General features: G+C 45.8%; 1 protein-coding gene across 8 annotated transcripts in view; it reads right to left on the minus strand.

The window, feature by feature from the left end:
• Positions 1-17,069, minus strand: part of CUX2 (cut like homeobox 2) — a 377,819-nt gene that overhangs the window by 141,616 nt on the left and 219,134 nt on the right. For 6 of the 8 annotated variants that reach the window (XM_027857392.1, XM_027857391.1, XM_027857395.1 and 3 more), the window contains 2 exons: positions 15,497-15,607; positions 8,465-8,512 (listed from right to left, as the gene is read on the minus strand). In XM_027857392.1, coding sequence (XP_027713193.1) covers positions 8,465-8,512; positions 15,497-15,607 — 159 coding nt within the window. The remainder of the gene's footprint in view (positions 1-8,464; positions 8,513-15,496; positions 15,608-17,069) is intronic. The other 2 variants (XM_027857397.1, XM_027857393.1) reach the window with 2 other exon arrangements.

Below are 17,069 nucleotides of genomic sequence, written 5' to 3' on the forward strand. Positions count from 1 at the left end.
TACACCAAAATATTTCTAGTAGCACCTTTTTTTTGTGGGGGCAAAGAATTGGAAACCAAGTAGATGCCCATTGTTTGGGGGAATGGTCATGAACATCATGGAATATCATGTATGCTCATAAAAGATGAACACAGAGAAGTGTTAAAAGACTTATATGGAGTGACGCATAGTAGAGAAACAGGACCAGAAAAACCATACACAGTAGTGACAACGATGTAAATGAAAATAACAACGACAAAAAAGTGAATATGATATAATTATAATGATCAAGTTTGGTCCCAACGTAGAATGGAGGAAATGTTCTTCCCTCCCCTCTTTGCATAGGTGGGGGAACATGAGCATGGAATATTACATACACTGTCATACTCACTTGATGTATTGGTTAATTTTGTGGAGCTATCCCCTTGGTGCCCCCTTCCCACTCCCCCACACACAGAAGAGAGGGATACATTTGGAAATAAAGGGGATGCAGATATCTAAAAGACACCCATGCCTTTTTTTAAATCATAAAAGATATAATTCAGGCCCTTTTTAATTTTAACACGTTAAGAAACTGAGGTTCAGAGAAGGAGATTGCCTTGTCCAATGTCACACAGCCAGTGAGGGACAAAAGAGGCCTCCTGACTCCACCGCTCACCTCTACCGGTTTCTAAGCCCACATCCCACATTGCTATTTATTAACCACTGACAACTAATTATTTCATCAGAGGGCAATCATTTCCAGCAAGACAGGGCTATTGCTAACTTGCTGACCATTGGCTTCTACATGGCTTCTTGCTCTGACAGGTGGGCTTCTACCTGCTTGCCAGGGTCCAGGCCCCAGGTCTCTTCACCATTACAATCTACTCACCATGTTCCCCTTCCCCCCAGGGACCAACATCTTCCACCTTCTCTATACATTTTCAGCTTCCCCTTTATATATTGACTCCTCCATTAGACGGTAAGCTTCTTGAGGGCAGGAACTATTTATTGCCTTTCTTTGTATCCCTATCACTTAATAAATACTGGTTGATTAATTGATATCTTTATGATCCTATGTTCTCCCCTTCCTTGGGCACACCTGCTTTATGTAAAGGATGGCTTTGGAATCAGAGAAGCCCAGCTCTGTTACATATTAGCTACGTGAGTGGCTTGGCCTTGTGGCACATGCCTGGAATCCTGCTACTTGGAGAGGCTGACATTGGTGGATTACTTGAGCTTAGGAGTTCTCAGTTACAGCCAAGCTAAAGCCAACTGGGTGTCTACAGTTGGGCACCAATATAGTGAGCCCCTGGGGAGCTTGGGGCACCAGGCTGCCTAAGGAGATGTGAACCAGCTCAAAGAGGGCAGGTCAAAACTTCTGTGCTGATCATTAGTGGGACTGGCCTGTGAGCGACTTCTGTACTTCTAGCTTGAGAGAGATAGAGAGATCCAGTTTCAAAAAAAAAAAAAATCTAATCTGAGCCTCAGTTTCCTCATTTGTTAAAAAGGGGATGGGGGTGAGGAATGGATTAGATGATCTCTGAGGCCCCTTCCAGCTTGATATCTGTAATTCTCTGACATCCCATGAAAGTTAGCTCCTTGAGGGCAGAGACTTTGAATTTCATCTTTGTAAATCCCTAGTACCCAGTATAGTGGTTGGCACATAAGAGCCACTTAAATGTTTGTGCCAGTCAGTCAGCAAACATGTATTAAGCTCTTCCAATGTGCCAGGGACTGTGCTAGGCATGAGAGATACAAAGTAAGGCAAAGACATGGTCCCTGTCCTGTTCCTCAAGGTCAATGAAGTATCTGTGTTTTTTGTCAGTATGGGAAACTCCCTCCACCAATGCAGATTGCAGCCCATCTTAGTGAAGTAGGACCCTAAGCAACTACTTAAGATACACAGAGATCATTCAGCTAGTAAGTTTCTGTTGTTTAGATGTTTTTCAGTGGTGTCTGACTCTTCACGACCCCTTTTGGGGTTTTCTTGGCAGTGGTTTGCCATTTCCTTCTCTAGCTCATTTTACAGATGAGGAAACTGAGGCAAATAGGGTTAAGTGACTTGCCCAGGGTCACACAGCTAGTAGGTATCTGAGGCCAGATTTGAACTCAGGAAGAGGAGTCTTCCTAACTCCAGACCTGACACTCTATCCACTTTGCCACTTAGCTGCCCACTAAGTACCAGAGGACATGTTTGAACCCAGGTCTTCTTGATGCTGGGTCCCAAACCTGATCCATTATATTACAGTATCTTGGAAACAATAGGTGCTAAATAAATGTTCTTCCTCCACCCCAAAGTAAATTAATTCTATCCCCTTCTTCCTAGTTAGGGTAATTTCCTACCTATCACAGGTCACTGAACCTAGCCTCTCTCTGAGCCTGGGAAATTCAAGAGACTTCGGGTCGCCAGTGACCCTCAGCCGCTATATTTCAGAAAGGTCACCAGAGATTCTGACAGTGACATTTCATGCTGACGATGAAGGACCCCACTTCCAGCTGACTTGGAGAGATTAAACAAAAGAACAAAATGCCCAATTCTAGTGTCCCCCACCTTCCCATCAGTCACCTGCAGGGAGGGGGTAAGTGGGAACCAAGAACTTGGAAAGTTTTACCTCCGGTTTGCCATAACCAAACTTTTAATTTAGATGTTTTCATCTCTCTATCTGAGTAAAAACTAAGTTTAAAATAATGACTGTAATAAATGAAGGTAATTAATTGTAGTTTGTTCCTTTACTGTCTAGTCAGCTTAATTTTACCTTTTCAACTAATAATGAGAAAATAATTTTTGTGCTCAGAGGGTTAATGATATGTAACTGCGAGAGCCGCTAATTGCATGTTGCAAACTATTCATCAAAAGCCCCATCTGTGCCACTTGATTATGTTTGGTAAATTATTGCTTTGAATTATCTTTCATAAAGCAACTTTTGTAATTAGCCGGGTTTCAGTCTTGCTCTTTTTTCCGTGTGCATGGATATTCAAACTTTGTCCATTTCAAGCTGTCTCCATTAAGCTACCTTGGCGGGCAGCCTTTGTTTCCCGTTTGCCAGAGAAATCAGACTCTCCTTGATTGGATCGTGGTGGGAGGGAGAGCTCTCTCCACTCCCGGCAAGGCCAATTTACTTCCTCTCCACCCCTTCCTTGTGTACAAAAATATGAAAAGATAAAAAGGATACATGGGCTCAGAGCGCTGCGGAGTTGGTTCAGACAAAATAAGAAATGAACTTAAAAAATGTTCTCTATTTCGGCGTGAAGCCTTGGGTGGGAAAGAAATGCATGAGCAAAGGAGGCTGCCTCCAACCCTGGCGTTTTATGGGCTGCTTTATATGACTTACATGACTTGGGAGTGCAGTCGCCAAGGGAAATGTTTCCTGCGTGGTAATTAGTGCAGGGAAATCTTCAATGCAACCCCTGTGAGCCTGGTGGGTTTGCAGCGGGTGGGATAATGGATGGGTTCTCATTAACAAAAATGAAAATGAAAATCAGACTTCACTTCTCTGTTGCTGAGCGGACAGACTTGGTCCTGGGCAAGGAAAGATTTCCTTCCACCCCCTCACCCTTTAAAATGAACACCTTCCTTGGGAAATATTTATTCCCTAAAGAGTGGGAGGGAGCAAGCTTGCTATGATTGCTTAGTCAATAGATCAAGGGAAAAGCGGAGGTTTCATGAATAAAATCATAGACAAATGCAGTCTTTTTCCTACATTAAAGGTGAGATGAAAAGCTCTCTTAAGAAAATTAATGAAGTTCTGTTAGAGTCCCAAACTTGGAAGAGAGGCTCTGTGGAGGCTGACATACAGCAAGTGGAATCCCAAAGGAGAATGATTTGGGGGGGGTTCCACATTCTGAATTTAGGGTTTGGGATTTCTCCAGAAATGTCCATGCCCAAGCTCAAGATCTCAGCTACCTGCCATCTCCATTCCTTGTTGGGACCAGAAAATCCTTTGACTAGAGAGTGAGCCCCAAAGTAGTAACTAACTGAGGAAACCCAAACCTGGGCATTACCCTAGGGGAAAACTCTCCCTCTCTCTCTCTCTGTCTCTCCTCTCTCCCTCACTTTATCTGTCTCTCTCTTCTTCTCCTCTTCCCTCTCCTCTCTTTCTCCTCCTCCTCCTCTCTCTCTCCTGTCTCGGTCTCCCTCTCTCTCCTCCTCTTCCTTCTCCCTCTCTCTTCCCTCTCCCCCCCCCTTCTTTTTCTTCTCTCTCCCTCCTCCTCCTCTTTCTCATCTCTCTCTCTCTGTCTCCCTCTCTCTCCTCCTCTTCCTTCTCCCTCTCTCTTCTATCTCTCCTCCTCTCTCTTCCCTTCTATCCCTCCCTTTTTCTATTTTTTTTCTCTCTCTCTGTCTGTCTCTGTGTCTCTCACACACAAGAGTCTAAATAAACAATGGAATTTGGTCCCTTTAGGGGTGTTAGCAATGGCAGAACAAGGACCTGAGGTGATTCTAAGGGCTTATCTCTTCTGAACCCGGCTCACCTTCTAACATCGCCTGCACTCACGTTAAGTCCCCACCTTCCCTTACACTTAGCTCCTCCACATCTCCTTAATAAGAAGGTATTTTAACAGATTCATAGCATCAAGAGCTGGAAGTCTCTTCGCCACAATCCACTAAACAATAAAGAAACTAAGAACTAGAAACATTCAAGGAGGTAGCTGACCTCTCTTAATGCCATTCGAACTCAGGTCCTCTAAGAACAAATCCAACAATGTTAAGCATGATAATATCATTATAGCTGTCATGCCTATAGGCTTTAAAGTTTGCAAATTACAGAGGCAGCAAAGTAAAGTGGAAATAAGTTTGGATCTGGAATTAGGGGAGCTGGGTTCAAATCTTGGCTTTGTGTGTCCCAGGGCAAGTCACCTGACCTCCCTGGGCCTCAGTTTCCTGATCTGTAAAATGAGGGAATTGGACGAGATGGTCTTTGAGGGCCCTTTTAGTCCTATATCTATGAGTAACCATCATTATTTCTCCCTTACTCCCTAGGTTTGGGAATGTGATTATCAGTGTCTCTCCCACGCACACACATCTGTAAAAATCTCTATCTAATAAGTATTTGTTGAATTAAAATTACAAAAGCTTTACAAGGCACTTTTCTCACAACTCAGGGATAGGGAGAGCTAGTCTTTTTATTCCAATTTTACAAATGAGGAAACTGAGCAACAATGTAGTGCAGTGGTGAGAGGTAGGTAAGAAATATTTATTAGGTGCCTGCTTGGACTTAGCACTGTGCTAAGTGCTGGGGATAGAAATACAAGCTAAAAGAAAGATTGTCCTTGCCCTTAGGGAGCTTACATTCTAATGGAAGAAGACCACGCCTAAAAAAGCTGCTGGGGGGAGTGGAGAAGGAGAAAGGGGAGGTGCCTGTGCAGGGGACCACGATGGTGAAGTCCAGTTATTAATCTCTCTCCCTACCAAAGACTACTTTGTATTTTTTTTGTATGTATTGTGAATACATATGCTCTCCTTGAGGGCAGGGGTGATGTCTTGACTTGCTTGTGAGTTGGATTTAAGTGAGGCAGAGCTTGCAAAGTTGTTAGCCTTCCTCTTCTTGAGTCATCAAAGTCCAGTGGCAGGACAAAAGTCAGTTGGGAGAGGAATAAAGGATGCTCAGCCTAGGCTTCTCCCCAAAATGGACGTTGGGGTGGGAAATATTCCAGGGTGAGAAGGCCCTAGGTGATATGGGACGTCCTAAGGGGAGAGCAGCTCTGGATCAAAGTCAGAGTGCCGGGCTCAAATCCCACCCTGGCCACATAGCACCTTCATGACCTTGAGAAAGTCACTTGCCTTTTTGGGCCTCATTTTCCCCAACTATAAAATGAAGGGGGATGGGTCGGACAAAAATCGCCCTTAAGGTCTCTTCCATGTTTAAATGCACATGAGATGAAACTACTTCTCAAAGCTAACTCAGGTCTCCTGACTCCAAATCCAGGGTTCTTTCTACTATGGTCCATGGTCTCCCAGGCATGGAAATACAAGTCTGAATAGAAATAGACTTACTGCAAAAAGACATGAGGTGGTGGATGCCTATGTTAGTGAGGAAAGTGAGGGGAAGGAAGAGGGGTAGGGGTGGCCAACACATCCAAGGCATCATCTGCAGCCTCCATGAAAGTCTCCAACATCATTTTTAAGTAAGACCCTTCATGGGGCCAGACCATAGCCTCCCCACCCTACCCCCAAGTGAGCATTGGCGCCAGGGCGCCAGAAAAGCAGAGCTTTCTTCCTCACCAAGAGAGCCGTCTCTGTAACCTCGGAGACGGCTCAGTACCAGGGGAAAAGCTGGCTTCCTGAGCATGTGTGCATTCACTCACAAAGGATGCTGGAGGGGGAGGGGGGGGTAGTGGTAGGGGGGAAACATGCCTTTTTTTTTTTTGAAACACAAAGGCATGAAAACCCACTCCTATCATTATCACTCTCTTTTATGTGCTTAGGCACCCGCGCACCGGGATGAATCAATACTGGATTGCCCTATAAATAAATGAGCACATCAGTAAACTGAGTAATAAAACGAAGTGATGAAAAATATGGAAATAAGCTGCATTTGTGTAAATCCAGTTACTGTTTACTTTAATATTTTCTTATGTGGTTACGTAGTTCCAAGGAGACAGATTTGAAGGAACGGAGTGCGAGCGGCAGATGACAGATGCCAATGGGCCGCCGTCGCCGAGGCTGCCCGCCGTGAGCTCTCGGTGCCCCATTCCTCTGGGGGTTTCTGCCTAAGCACATTAGAAGAACACAGAAAGCAGCCCCCAGAAGATTGATCATTTTAAAAGCATTCAGAAGTACGATTTCTCGGCTTCTCCCCTTTTCCCTCCGCCTCTCCACCCGGTTGGAATGAGACGATTTTCTATCCCACCTTCCTGAGTTGGATAGACTCATTCCTTCTGGGTCTTGGCTACAAAGTCCAGTGAGGGAAAGAATGAGTTGGGGGAGACTAGGCTCGCATTGTGGGTTTGAGGATGGCCAAAGGCAAGTGGGCTTTTTTTTTTTTGCTGGAACAGTTTGGCAGAGATCCAAGGACCAGTTGGCAAATTGGCAGGAAGGCATGTGGACCGTATCGATTTTGCTCTGGGTGGCCCTAGAGGAGGGAGGGTAGCCTAGTAAGGAGGGCTGGTAAAGTGTTTATACTTAATAGCCAGGAGATCTTAGGGAATAGCTGAATGCCGGAGCTGGAAGGATCTAGGGGTAACCTGGACCAACCTTCTCATTTCACAGAGGGAGGAAACAGGTCTGGAGATAAGGGACTTGTCCAAGGTCATGTAGACCCAAGACTGGAACCTATGTCTTTTCAACTCTCAGCCTAGGGCCCAAGGTCCTTACTGATGGTTAGTGGCAGATCTGAGAGAGATCAATTTAAAGCTGAGGTGAGGCCTGAGGGAAAGTAGGACACTTGTCAATATTCAAGGATAGATTTTGGCCCACATAGGACAAAGGACCCTTTATCACAGCCTCAGTCCAGCCTAATTAAAATTTAACTCCCTCAAGCATCTGTTAAGCACCAACATGATGTCAGGTATGGGCAGCTAGGGGGTAAATGGATAGAGTGCTGGGCCTGGAGTCAGGAAGACCCGAGTTTAAATCTGACCTCATATACTTCCTAGCTGTGTGACCCTGGGCAAGTCACTTCACCCTGTTTGCCTCAGTTTCCTCATCTGTCAAATGAGCTGGAGAAGGAAATGGCAAACCACTTGAGTGTCTCTGCCAAGAAAACCCCAAATGGGGTCACAAAGAGTTGGACAAGACTGAAAAATGATTGAACGGCAACAAGGTGTCAGGTACTATCCTAGGCAGTGGAGATGCAAAGGAAAAAAAAGAAACTTCTTGCTCTGGGGTAAGGAGAATGGGGGAGGTATAGCATTGAAATAGATAAATAATTACAATGTAATCTGTGGAAGGAGAGAGTACCAATAATCAATCAACCAACAGGCATTTATAAAGCACCTACTATGTACCAGGTACTGTGCTGGGTGCTGGGAGTACAATGATAAAAATGCAAATGGTCTTTGCCCTGAGAAGTTTACATTGAACTGGTGGTGGGGGTGCAGGTGGAGGGAACAGTACATTTGCAACCTACCCATGGGTAAGTACAGTACAAACTAATTTGATGGTAATACAGTGAAGTTATGTGTGTGTGTTGGCACATTACTAATTACACTGACTACTCCCCTTCACACACTCTACAATTGGGCCAAACTGGCCTATTTGCTATTTCTGTTGGCAATACTCCAATCTCCCATCTCCATACCTTTGCACAGGCTGTTCTCCCTGCTTGGAATGCCCTCCTTCCTCACTTCTGCCTCTTGGAACCCTTTTTCAGGATCAGCTCAGGTGTCATTTCTGGTGAGAGGGGCATGGGTGCAGTGTGTGTGTGTGTGTGTGTGTGTGTGTGTGTGTGTGTGTGTGTGTTTGTGTGTGTGTGCGCACGTGCCCAGCTGCTGAGGTTCTACTTTAAGGATGGTGAGAGACAGATTGGATGATGGAGCTGAAGACACACTGCGTGTCTGGTCTTACCTCTGCTTGGAAACTCTTTAAGACTGGAGCGACCATCTCCCTGATTTCCTGAAAAAAGAGATCCAAGAGGTCACCAATAGAGGAGGGAAGGAGACCCCCGGAAGGGTCCCCACTTGCTTCAAGCTAAGCCCCAGACTTAGAGCAAGAGGCCAGGCCTCCCCTTTGGGCTGCAGCCTCTGGCCAAGGCATCGTTGCTTTTGTCTATGAGGTCAAGGTCTCGGAATTGGGGCTGCTGGGGGTTTCCATGGATAGGATGTTGAACTTGAAGTCATGAAGACCTGAGTTCAGACGCTTACTAGCTGTGTGACGCTGGGCAAGTCACCTTTACTCTTGGGGCCTCAGTTTCCTTATCTGTAAAATGGGGCTAATGATAGCGTCTACCTCCCAGGGTTGTTATGAGGATCAAATGACATAGATTTGTAAAATGCTTTGCCAACTGTAAAGGGCTGTGGAAATGCTTTCATCATCATTATTATTATTTCATCGTTATTGCTTTCATTAGGGGTTCACACGTTCATCTGACACGATTGCCTTGGCTCTTCCTGCCTGTGGCGATGTCAGATGCTCATTCTGACCTGGGAGACCAGGAGTTTCCAAAAACAGAATGCTCCATGTCCTCGCTCTACTCATTACGCCATCATGGCACCGCAGAAAGAGCCCTGGATTTGGGTCCCAGGCCTGCTACAGGGTGACCTTGGGCACACCAACTACTCTCTGCAGGTCTCATTTTTTCATTTGTTAAATGAGGGGCCTGGACTAGAATGTCTTCCAAACCATGTCCATCTTTGAGTCTATGGTCCTATGAGACTTAATACAGTTTATCAGTCAGTCAATCAACAAACATTTATTAAGTGCCTAGTATGTGCCAGGCAAAACAACTCCTGCCCTAAAGAAAGGAGCAGACGAGAGAACACACATTTATTAAGCTCCTTTTTTTTCTTCTTCCCTCCTTACCTCCCTTCCTTCCTCTCTCTTCCTTTCTTCTTTCCTTCCTCCCTCCCTCCCTCCTTTCGTTCCTTCCTCCCTCTCTCCTTCCTTCCTCCCATCATCCTTTCTTCCCTCTCTCCCTTCTTTCCTTCCTCCCTCTCTTCCTTTCTTCCTTTCCTTCCTCCTCTCTCCTTCCTTTTTTCCTTTCTTCTTCCCTTCCCTCCTTCCTTCCTCCCACCTTCCTTCCTCTCTCCTTTCCTTCCTTCCTCTCCTTCTTTTCTCCCATCATCCTTTGCTCCCTCTCACTTCCTTCCTTCCTCTTTTCCTCCCTTCCTTCTTCACTCTTTTCCTTTCTTCCTTCTTTCCTACCTCCCTCTCTTCTTCCTTCCTCCTATCATCCTTTCTTCCCTCTCTCCTTTCTTTCCTTCCTTCTTCCTTTCCTCCCTTCCTTCCATCCTTTCTTTCCTTCCTCCCTCTCTTCCTTTCCTTCCTCCTCTCTCCTTCCTTTTTTCCTTTCTTCTTCCCTTCCCTCCTTCCCTCTCTCCTTTCTTTCCTTCCTTCTTCCTTTCCTCCCTCCCTTCCTTTCCTTCCTCCCTCTATTCTTTCTTCCTTCCTTCCTTCTTTCCTTCCTCCTCTCTCCTTCCTTCCAACTTCCTCCCTCCCTCCCTCCCTCCCTCTTTTCTTCCCTCACTCCCTCTCTTTCCTTCCTTGCTTCCTAGACCCCCCCCATAGGTGGAGAGAGGTGAGAAGGAAGGGAAAAAAAGGATACCTGATAACTGAAAGAACTAATATAATAAAATCTCTATATAACTGTTGATGCCATTGGAGCCTGGATGGATTCAAAGAGATTAATCCCATTGTTTTACAAATGAAGAAACTAATACCCAGAGAAGTGTAGGGACTAGGCTGAGGTCATAAAGCTAGTTAGGAGGAGAGCCAGGTAGTACGGGTATCATTACCCCCATTTTAAAGATGAGGAAACTGAGGGGCAGTATGGTGCAGTCAGTCAATAAACATTTATGGAGCGCCTACTATGTGCCAGGCACTATGCTGGAGATATAAAAAGAAGCAAAAGACAGTCCCTGCCCTCAAGGGGCTTCCAATCTACTGTGACTTTGGAAACAGGAGCTCAGCCTCATGTTACCTCTGTGACCTTGGTGCTATTCCCAGGACTTCCTGTGGACGCTAGGAGGAAGGCCTGCCTTTTGGGGACCCCGTCTGGGCAGGGGCCTTCTTTCTCTCATCCATTCTGTCCCTGTCCCCGCCCCACTCTCCAGTCCTCCTCTTCCCCAGGCCCATCTTTTCCAGCAGCCGTGGCTCCCTTCCCAGAAGGGGCCCGGTGTCCTGTTCACTGTCACCCACGGGGAGCTGCTAGAAGTTACAAGTAGGAGGTGAGTTGGCACGAGCCAAAGGTTTTTTTTCCCCTCCTAAGTAAGGCCCTAACATGACTCTCTTTCCTACCAGAGAAACCAGTTCCAAAAGAGAAAATTTCAGAGGCACAACTATAATAGGAATGGAAACTTATTCCTAATTGCATAATTGCATAATTATGTGGTATTAAAATTATGTAAGTTGAAATTGGAGGCTTAAAACCTGGCCTGGATTTTGCACCTCACCCGTACTTCTCCCAGAAGAAGACTGATTGACAGAAACGTTTGCTACCTGTGGGGGAGGGGGAGGTCAGGAAAGGGAGAGATCTCCAGGGACTGTTCCAGGTCCAGGCTGAGCTCGGGGATGCTCAGAAACAACACTCCCAAGGTGACACAATGACTTAGAGACAGAATAATGGGATCTGAATTCTGCCTCTGACATTTGCTTGCTGTGTGGCCCTAGGTAAGTTACTAACCCTCTCTGAGCCTCATTTTCTCCATCTTCGAGGATCAAGAGGAATCAATGTAGGTATAGTGTTTTGCAGACTTTAAAATATAATAGAAATGTGAGCTTAGAAACGGTGAGGAATCACTGCAGTGGCTCCTAGGGGCTAGACATACTGAATAGTGAGATTCGCAGCATTTATTATGGTCTTTGGGCAAATCGACCCAGGGAGAGACCTGAATCCCACCCCCAGCTCCCCAAAACCTCCCTGCAGGCAGTTAGGTGGTACAGCAGATATGCTGTTGGCTAACTAAGTTCAAATCTGGCCTTACACACTCACTAGCTGTGTGACCCTGGGCAAGTCACTAAATTTCTGCTTGCCTCAGTTTCCTCATCTGTCAAATGGGGATAACAATAGCGCTTACCTCCCATGGTTGTTTTAAGGCTCAAAGGAGATAATTGTAAAGGGCTTAGCACACTGCCTGGCACATAGTAGGTATGTAAATGCTTGTTCCCTTTCCCCTTTCCCCCAAAAAGACGGACTCACTGAACTGGGAGGGTAGAGTGAGAGCCACAGAGCACTCAAAGAGAGCGTGTGTCACTGAGGTGAATGCATGGTGTAGTCTAAATAATGCTCAAGTCAGAGGAAAGTGCCTGGGTTCAAATCCTAGCTCTGCTTCCTGTGTGATTCTGGACACGTTCCCTTCCCTTCCCAAGACCTCAGTTTCCTCCACTGTAAAATGAGGCTAGATGACCTCTGAGGTCCTGCCATCCTCTCCATAGTGCCCTGGTGCCCAATCTGGCCTCCCATCTACTCAACCTAAATACTTCACGAAGAATTTGCCAACCCCTTTCAGAGCACCCTACAGAGGGACTGTGGACTCTAAGTTACATCTGAGTCCCTCAGCTGTGTCCCAACCCATACAATCCGAGATTTCTTGACATGGGGTCCTGTGCACGAATGCTGTGCAGACGTCCCAAAACCTGGAGCCTTGTTAAGTTACAAAGCAGTAAAGATGGCGGTCTCTGAGTCAAGTCAATAACCCAAAGTGACCCAAAAGGTTTATGATCAGACTCTCCTAGGAGAACATAAGCTCTTGGAGGGCAGGGACAATTTTGTATTTATCTTTTTATATCTAGAACTCAGGGGCAGCTAGGTGGTGCAGTGGATAAAGCACCAGGCCTGGCGTCAGGAACGCTTATCCTCCTGAGTTCAGATCTGGCCTCAGACACTTTACTAGCTGTGTGACCCTGGGCAAGTCACTAAAATCCTTACTGCCCCCAGGTAACTCTCTGTAGGTTTTGATCTGCATTGGTGGAGGGAGTGTCCTCACTGGGAGTTTCATGTATCAATGAAATTACACCTTTGGCAGAGAGAGAAGGGGGGGGGGGGGGGGGGGGTGGAGGCCTTGAGGGGGCTGAGGGTCCATTCTTGAATCATGAGATCTGTCTCAGAATCAGAATCATAAAATTAGAATCATGCCATATGCCATCCCTCATGTTACACTAAGACCATTCTGCCTGGTGGGAAGACCTTTCCTTTGCTACTTAAATCTCTGAAAGGCTGACTGAAATGAATTAAATCCCTTCTTCTAGATTTGCTGCCCAGTTCCTGGCTAGGAACCTAAGAGGTGGACAGGATATTGGAGGTCAGTGGAGCGAATGTCCCATGGTGCTAGCCACTTTCCCCCCATCTTATTTTGGCTCTTCTGCTAGTGGCAGAGACTTAGCTCAACGTCAAATTCCAAGACAGGGAGCCTGGATCTGGGAGGTCCAGCAGCCCGAGCCCAACTTAAGGAAACGGGGTCAGTTTGATTAGGGTCCATTTTGGTTCTAGATACATTCTCCAGCCCCAACTTTCAGATCCTCCCACAGGGACTGCTTATGAACTCCAAACTCAAATGGGGTTCAGTGAGACTAAGGAGCATAATAGGATATGTGGAGATTGGGGGGGAGGGTCATAAGCCTTAGCACCAGATGGCTTAGTACATGGAAGAATGCCCTTTGGATGACTATGGCCCTGGAACCTTCTTAGGGTGCCGTCATCAAGGAAAGAGAACCCACCTAAGGCCCAGGCCACCTAAGGAGCCGAGGAACTGAAATTTTAATCAATTGGGAAACAGCTGATCACTAACTCGGAGGCCGTCTGGTCCAATTCCCTCATTTTACACAGCAGGAACTGAGTCTCAGATTGGGGAAGTGACAGCATGTCAGAGGTGGGATTTGAACTCGGGTCTTCTGCCTCAGAATCCGCTTTTCTTCACCCTCCACTGTGATGGCCAAACATCGCAGAATCGTTGAATCTTGGAGTCGGACAGGGCCTACGAATCCACCTACTCCTGTGCTAAAGTGAGCATGCCCGATGCCAGGCATTCTATCAAGGAATCTTGGCATTGAAAGGGATGGACCTCAGAGGTCAACCAGCCCAGCCCAGACCTGAAGCAGGAATCTCCTCTGAACCATATCCCCCACAAGGGGGTCATCCAATCATCCAACCAATCCAGTATTTCTTAAGCACCCACTCTATGCCAGGCATTATGTCAGGGCCTGAGGATATGACACAGAGACTGGAACAATCTTTCTTTGCACAGAGCTTATATTCTAATATATGAGACAACAAGGGCATCTGTAAAAATTTTAAGCGTCAATAGAAAGTAAATAAATATAAATAAATATACAAGGTAGGGTTTTTTTGGGGGGGGGGCGGTCAGAAAGGGCTTCATGCAGAAGGTGATGCTTCTGCTTGAGGATCTCCAGTGATGGAGAAGCTACTACTACCTCCCAAGGCATCTTGTTCAAGTCATTCTACCTTCTGGGCCTCAGTTTCCTTATTTGTACAATGTGGCTGTTTGGACAAATTGGCCCTCTGGAGTCCCTTATATCTCCAGGTCTCTGATCCTATGATAAATCCTCTAACTTCCTTGGGCCTCAGTTTCCTTGTTTTTAGAATAAGGGGAAGTGGATGAGATGGCCTTGGACATCCCTCCTATCTATGGATCGCTATCACTATCTATGAATAAGCTATCCAGCCTCCCTGGGTATTAGTTTCCTTGTATGCAGAATGAAGGGCTTGGATTAGATGGTCTCTAAGAGGTCCCTTCCAGCTCAAAACCTAGGATCCCATGACCCTCTTTGGGACAACTCTAATGGTCAGGCAATTTTGTAAGGAAGTATGATGTAGCCTTGTCAGTCCAATAGGATGGCTGGTGTCAAAGGAAGATGCCTCATGGGATATCAGGTTGATAGCTGGAAAGGATCTTGGAGGCCATCTGGCCCAATCCTCTCATTTTACAGATGGGAAAACTAAGGCCGAGAGAAGGGAAGTAACTTGTGCTAGAGCTGGGGTTTGAATCCAGGTCCTCTTAACTTCAAATCCAATGTTTTCTTCTATCGTGCCTCCTAATAGATTTTTTTCTAGGGTCTCTGGTCTTCTCTGCCAAAGCTACAGAGAGTTTGGGCTCCTTCTTTCTTTCTCTCGTTCTCTTTCTTTCCCTCCTTCCTCCTCTCTCTCTCTCTCTCTCTCTCTGTCTCTCTCTCTCTCCCTTCCTCTCCATCTCCCTCCCTTCCTTCTCTTCCCCTTCCTTCCTTCCTCCCTCTGAAGATTTCTGGAATTTTCCAAGAAGCAACATTGGGACCTGTTGACAAAAAACAAAGCTCTCTCAATTTCTCCCCAGAAGAAAATGGAAGCCTGTAGAATCTTGTCTCCTTCCCCTGGGGATCCCTTACCATTCCAGCACCAGCACCCTCTCCCAAGGAGGCAGACACAGGCTCATGGGGAACAAAGCTTGTGGGGTGGTGGTAGGTGAAGAGAGAAAGAAAAGACTGAAGTGGGGATGGGGAGAGGACATGGGAGCTGAAGAAAAGAGGCAGAAAGAATCGGGGAAGGGAAAGGGCAGGTCATCGTGCCTCGACAGCCTCATCGGCTCAAATGGAAAAGAAAACAGGGTGATCTTTGGACAAACAGTCCATGGAGGCTTGGTGTTCAAAATAACAAGATCTTAGCTTTGAATTTGCATGGGGGGGAAAAAGAGGACAAAAATTACTGTTTTATAAAGTCTTTTGAAACAATGACTTTAATGGAAATCCTTTCCATTTTTCCATAATATGGATCTGCTGGGCACCACAATGCCAAGAGTATTCAAGGGTTAGGGGGATGCTAATTTTTCTTTGTGGCTAATTAGCTTCTTTCCTTGTTAGTCACTTATGTCGCCAGTTTTCAAAAATCGAGTTTGAAGGGAGAGAAATCTGCCTTCCCACCGCGTTAATTTCGGAGCCGCAAATATACTCTACCTCAGGTACATTTTTCTTAAATTCCCGACGGAGTTCAATTAAATGTTTATGAGAATTCTGGCTCTCCTCCTGCCGCGACGCCAGCTCAGAGGCAACAGAATTAAGCTCCTTCTAGAACAATAAGAGGGAGAAAGAGGGAAAAAAAAGAGGGTGGGTTTTCTCTTCCCTCTGTCCTTCACCCCCACCCCCCCTCATCATCATACATAACAGAACGCTGAACAAGTTTTTCTTAACTTACAAAGCTGAGAAAAGACACTGTATTGACTCCCAGTGCCTGTGAATAATTTAAGAAACCATGGATCTGACCAAAAATACAGGATTTTTTTTTTAGATCATTGGGAGATGGGTTGATCAATAGTCATAAAACTGGGTAAAGTCCCCCATCCTCCCCCTGCCCCCCCCAGCCCATTTCTTAATTTTTTTTTAAAGGAACGCTGGCATACGCTTGTCAGTAACTGTGGAAAACATCACCAGGCCATGTCAAAATAGCATATTGTATGGGCAGATTATAGTCTAAGAATGTGGCGCTGACAGCTTTCATATATCACGGGCAGGGAACCGTTCCAACCATGAGTTACTTACACTTAAGTGTTCATAAATAAGCTCTATAAGATATCTATAGCTTTTTAATTTCGGCGGATTTTGGAAAAATGAAGGTGCCGATATGGAGTAAACTGACCTTTCAGTCCTCTCACGGTAAATTATTTCCAGTTCACTTCTAGTGCAAGGAATATTTCATTTGAGGGCTCTTGGGTCCAGATGGAGTGGATTTGAAGGGGCTTGGCCCGCCTAGGAGTGGGGCCGAGGCGTGGAGCCTGGCTTTCATAGGATTCAAGTCAATTCAATTGAACCTGCATTTATTAAGTGCCTACTGTGTGTTGGGCCCTGGGCTAGACACTAGGGACACTGGAGATGAAAACATAAAACCCTCCATGATGTCAAGAAATTTGAGTAAGGCATTAGACTTCAGTGCAACAGAATGAATTCTGTTTGTAGATTCAAAGAAATGAAGTTAAAACCCAGATTCTGCTATTTAATATCTGTGTGACCTTGGGCAAGTTGCTTGACTCCTCTAAGCCTCAGTTTCCTTTTCCGTAAAATGAGAGTATTAGACCAGATCACTTCTAAGGTCTTTTCTGGCCCTTCTCCTATGACCTCCCCCATTCTACATTCTTGTTGTTTCAGTCGTTTTAATTATGTCTGACTCTTCGTGAACCCCACCCCCCCAAAGCCTCCTAAAGCTTCCAGTGCAATGTTGTTGTTGTTTAATTGTTTTAGCAGAGTCTGACTCTTTGTTGATCCCATTTAGGGGTTTTCTTGTCAAAGACACTAGAGTGGTTTGCCATTTCCTTCTCCAGTTCATTTGACAGATGAAGAAACTGAGACAAACAGGGTTGAGTGACTTGCCCAGGGTCACACAGCTAGTAAGTATCTGAGGCTAGATTTGAACTCAGGTCCTCCTGACTCCAAGCCTGGCACTTTAGCCACTGTACCACCTACCTGCCCCAGATGCTATTATCTACTGCGTCACCTAGCTGCCCTATTCTATATTTTGCTAGGGAGAATACAACAC

Source organism: Vombatus ursinus, unplaced genomic scaffold, assembly GCF_900497805.2.
Source record: "Vombatus ursinus unplaced genomic scaffold, bare-nosed wombat genome assembly UNPS02012122.1, whole genome shotgun sequence".
NCBI lineage: Eukaryota > Metazoa > Chordata > Mammalia > Diprotodontia > Vombatidae > Vombatus > Vombatus ursinus.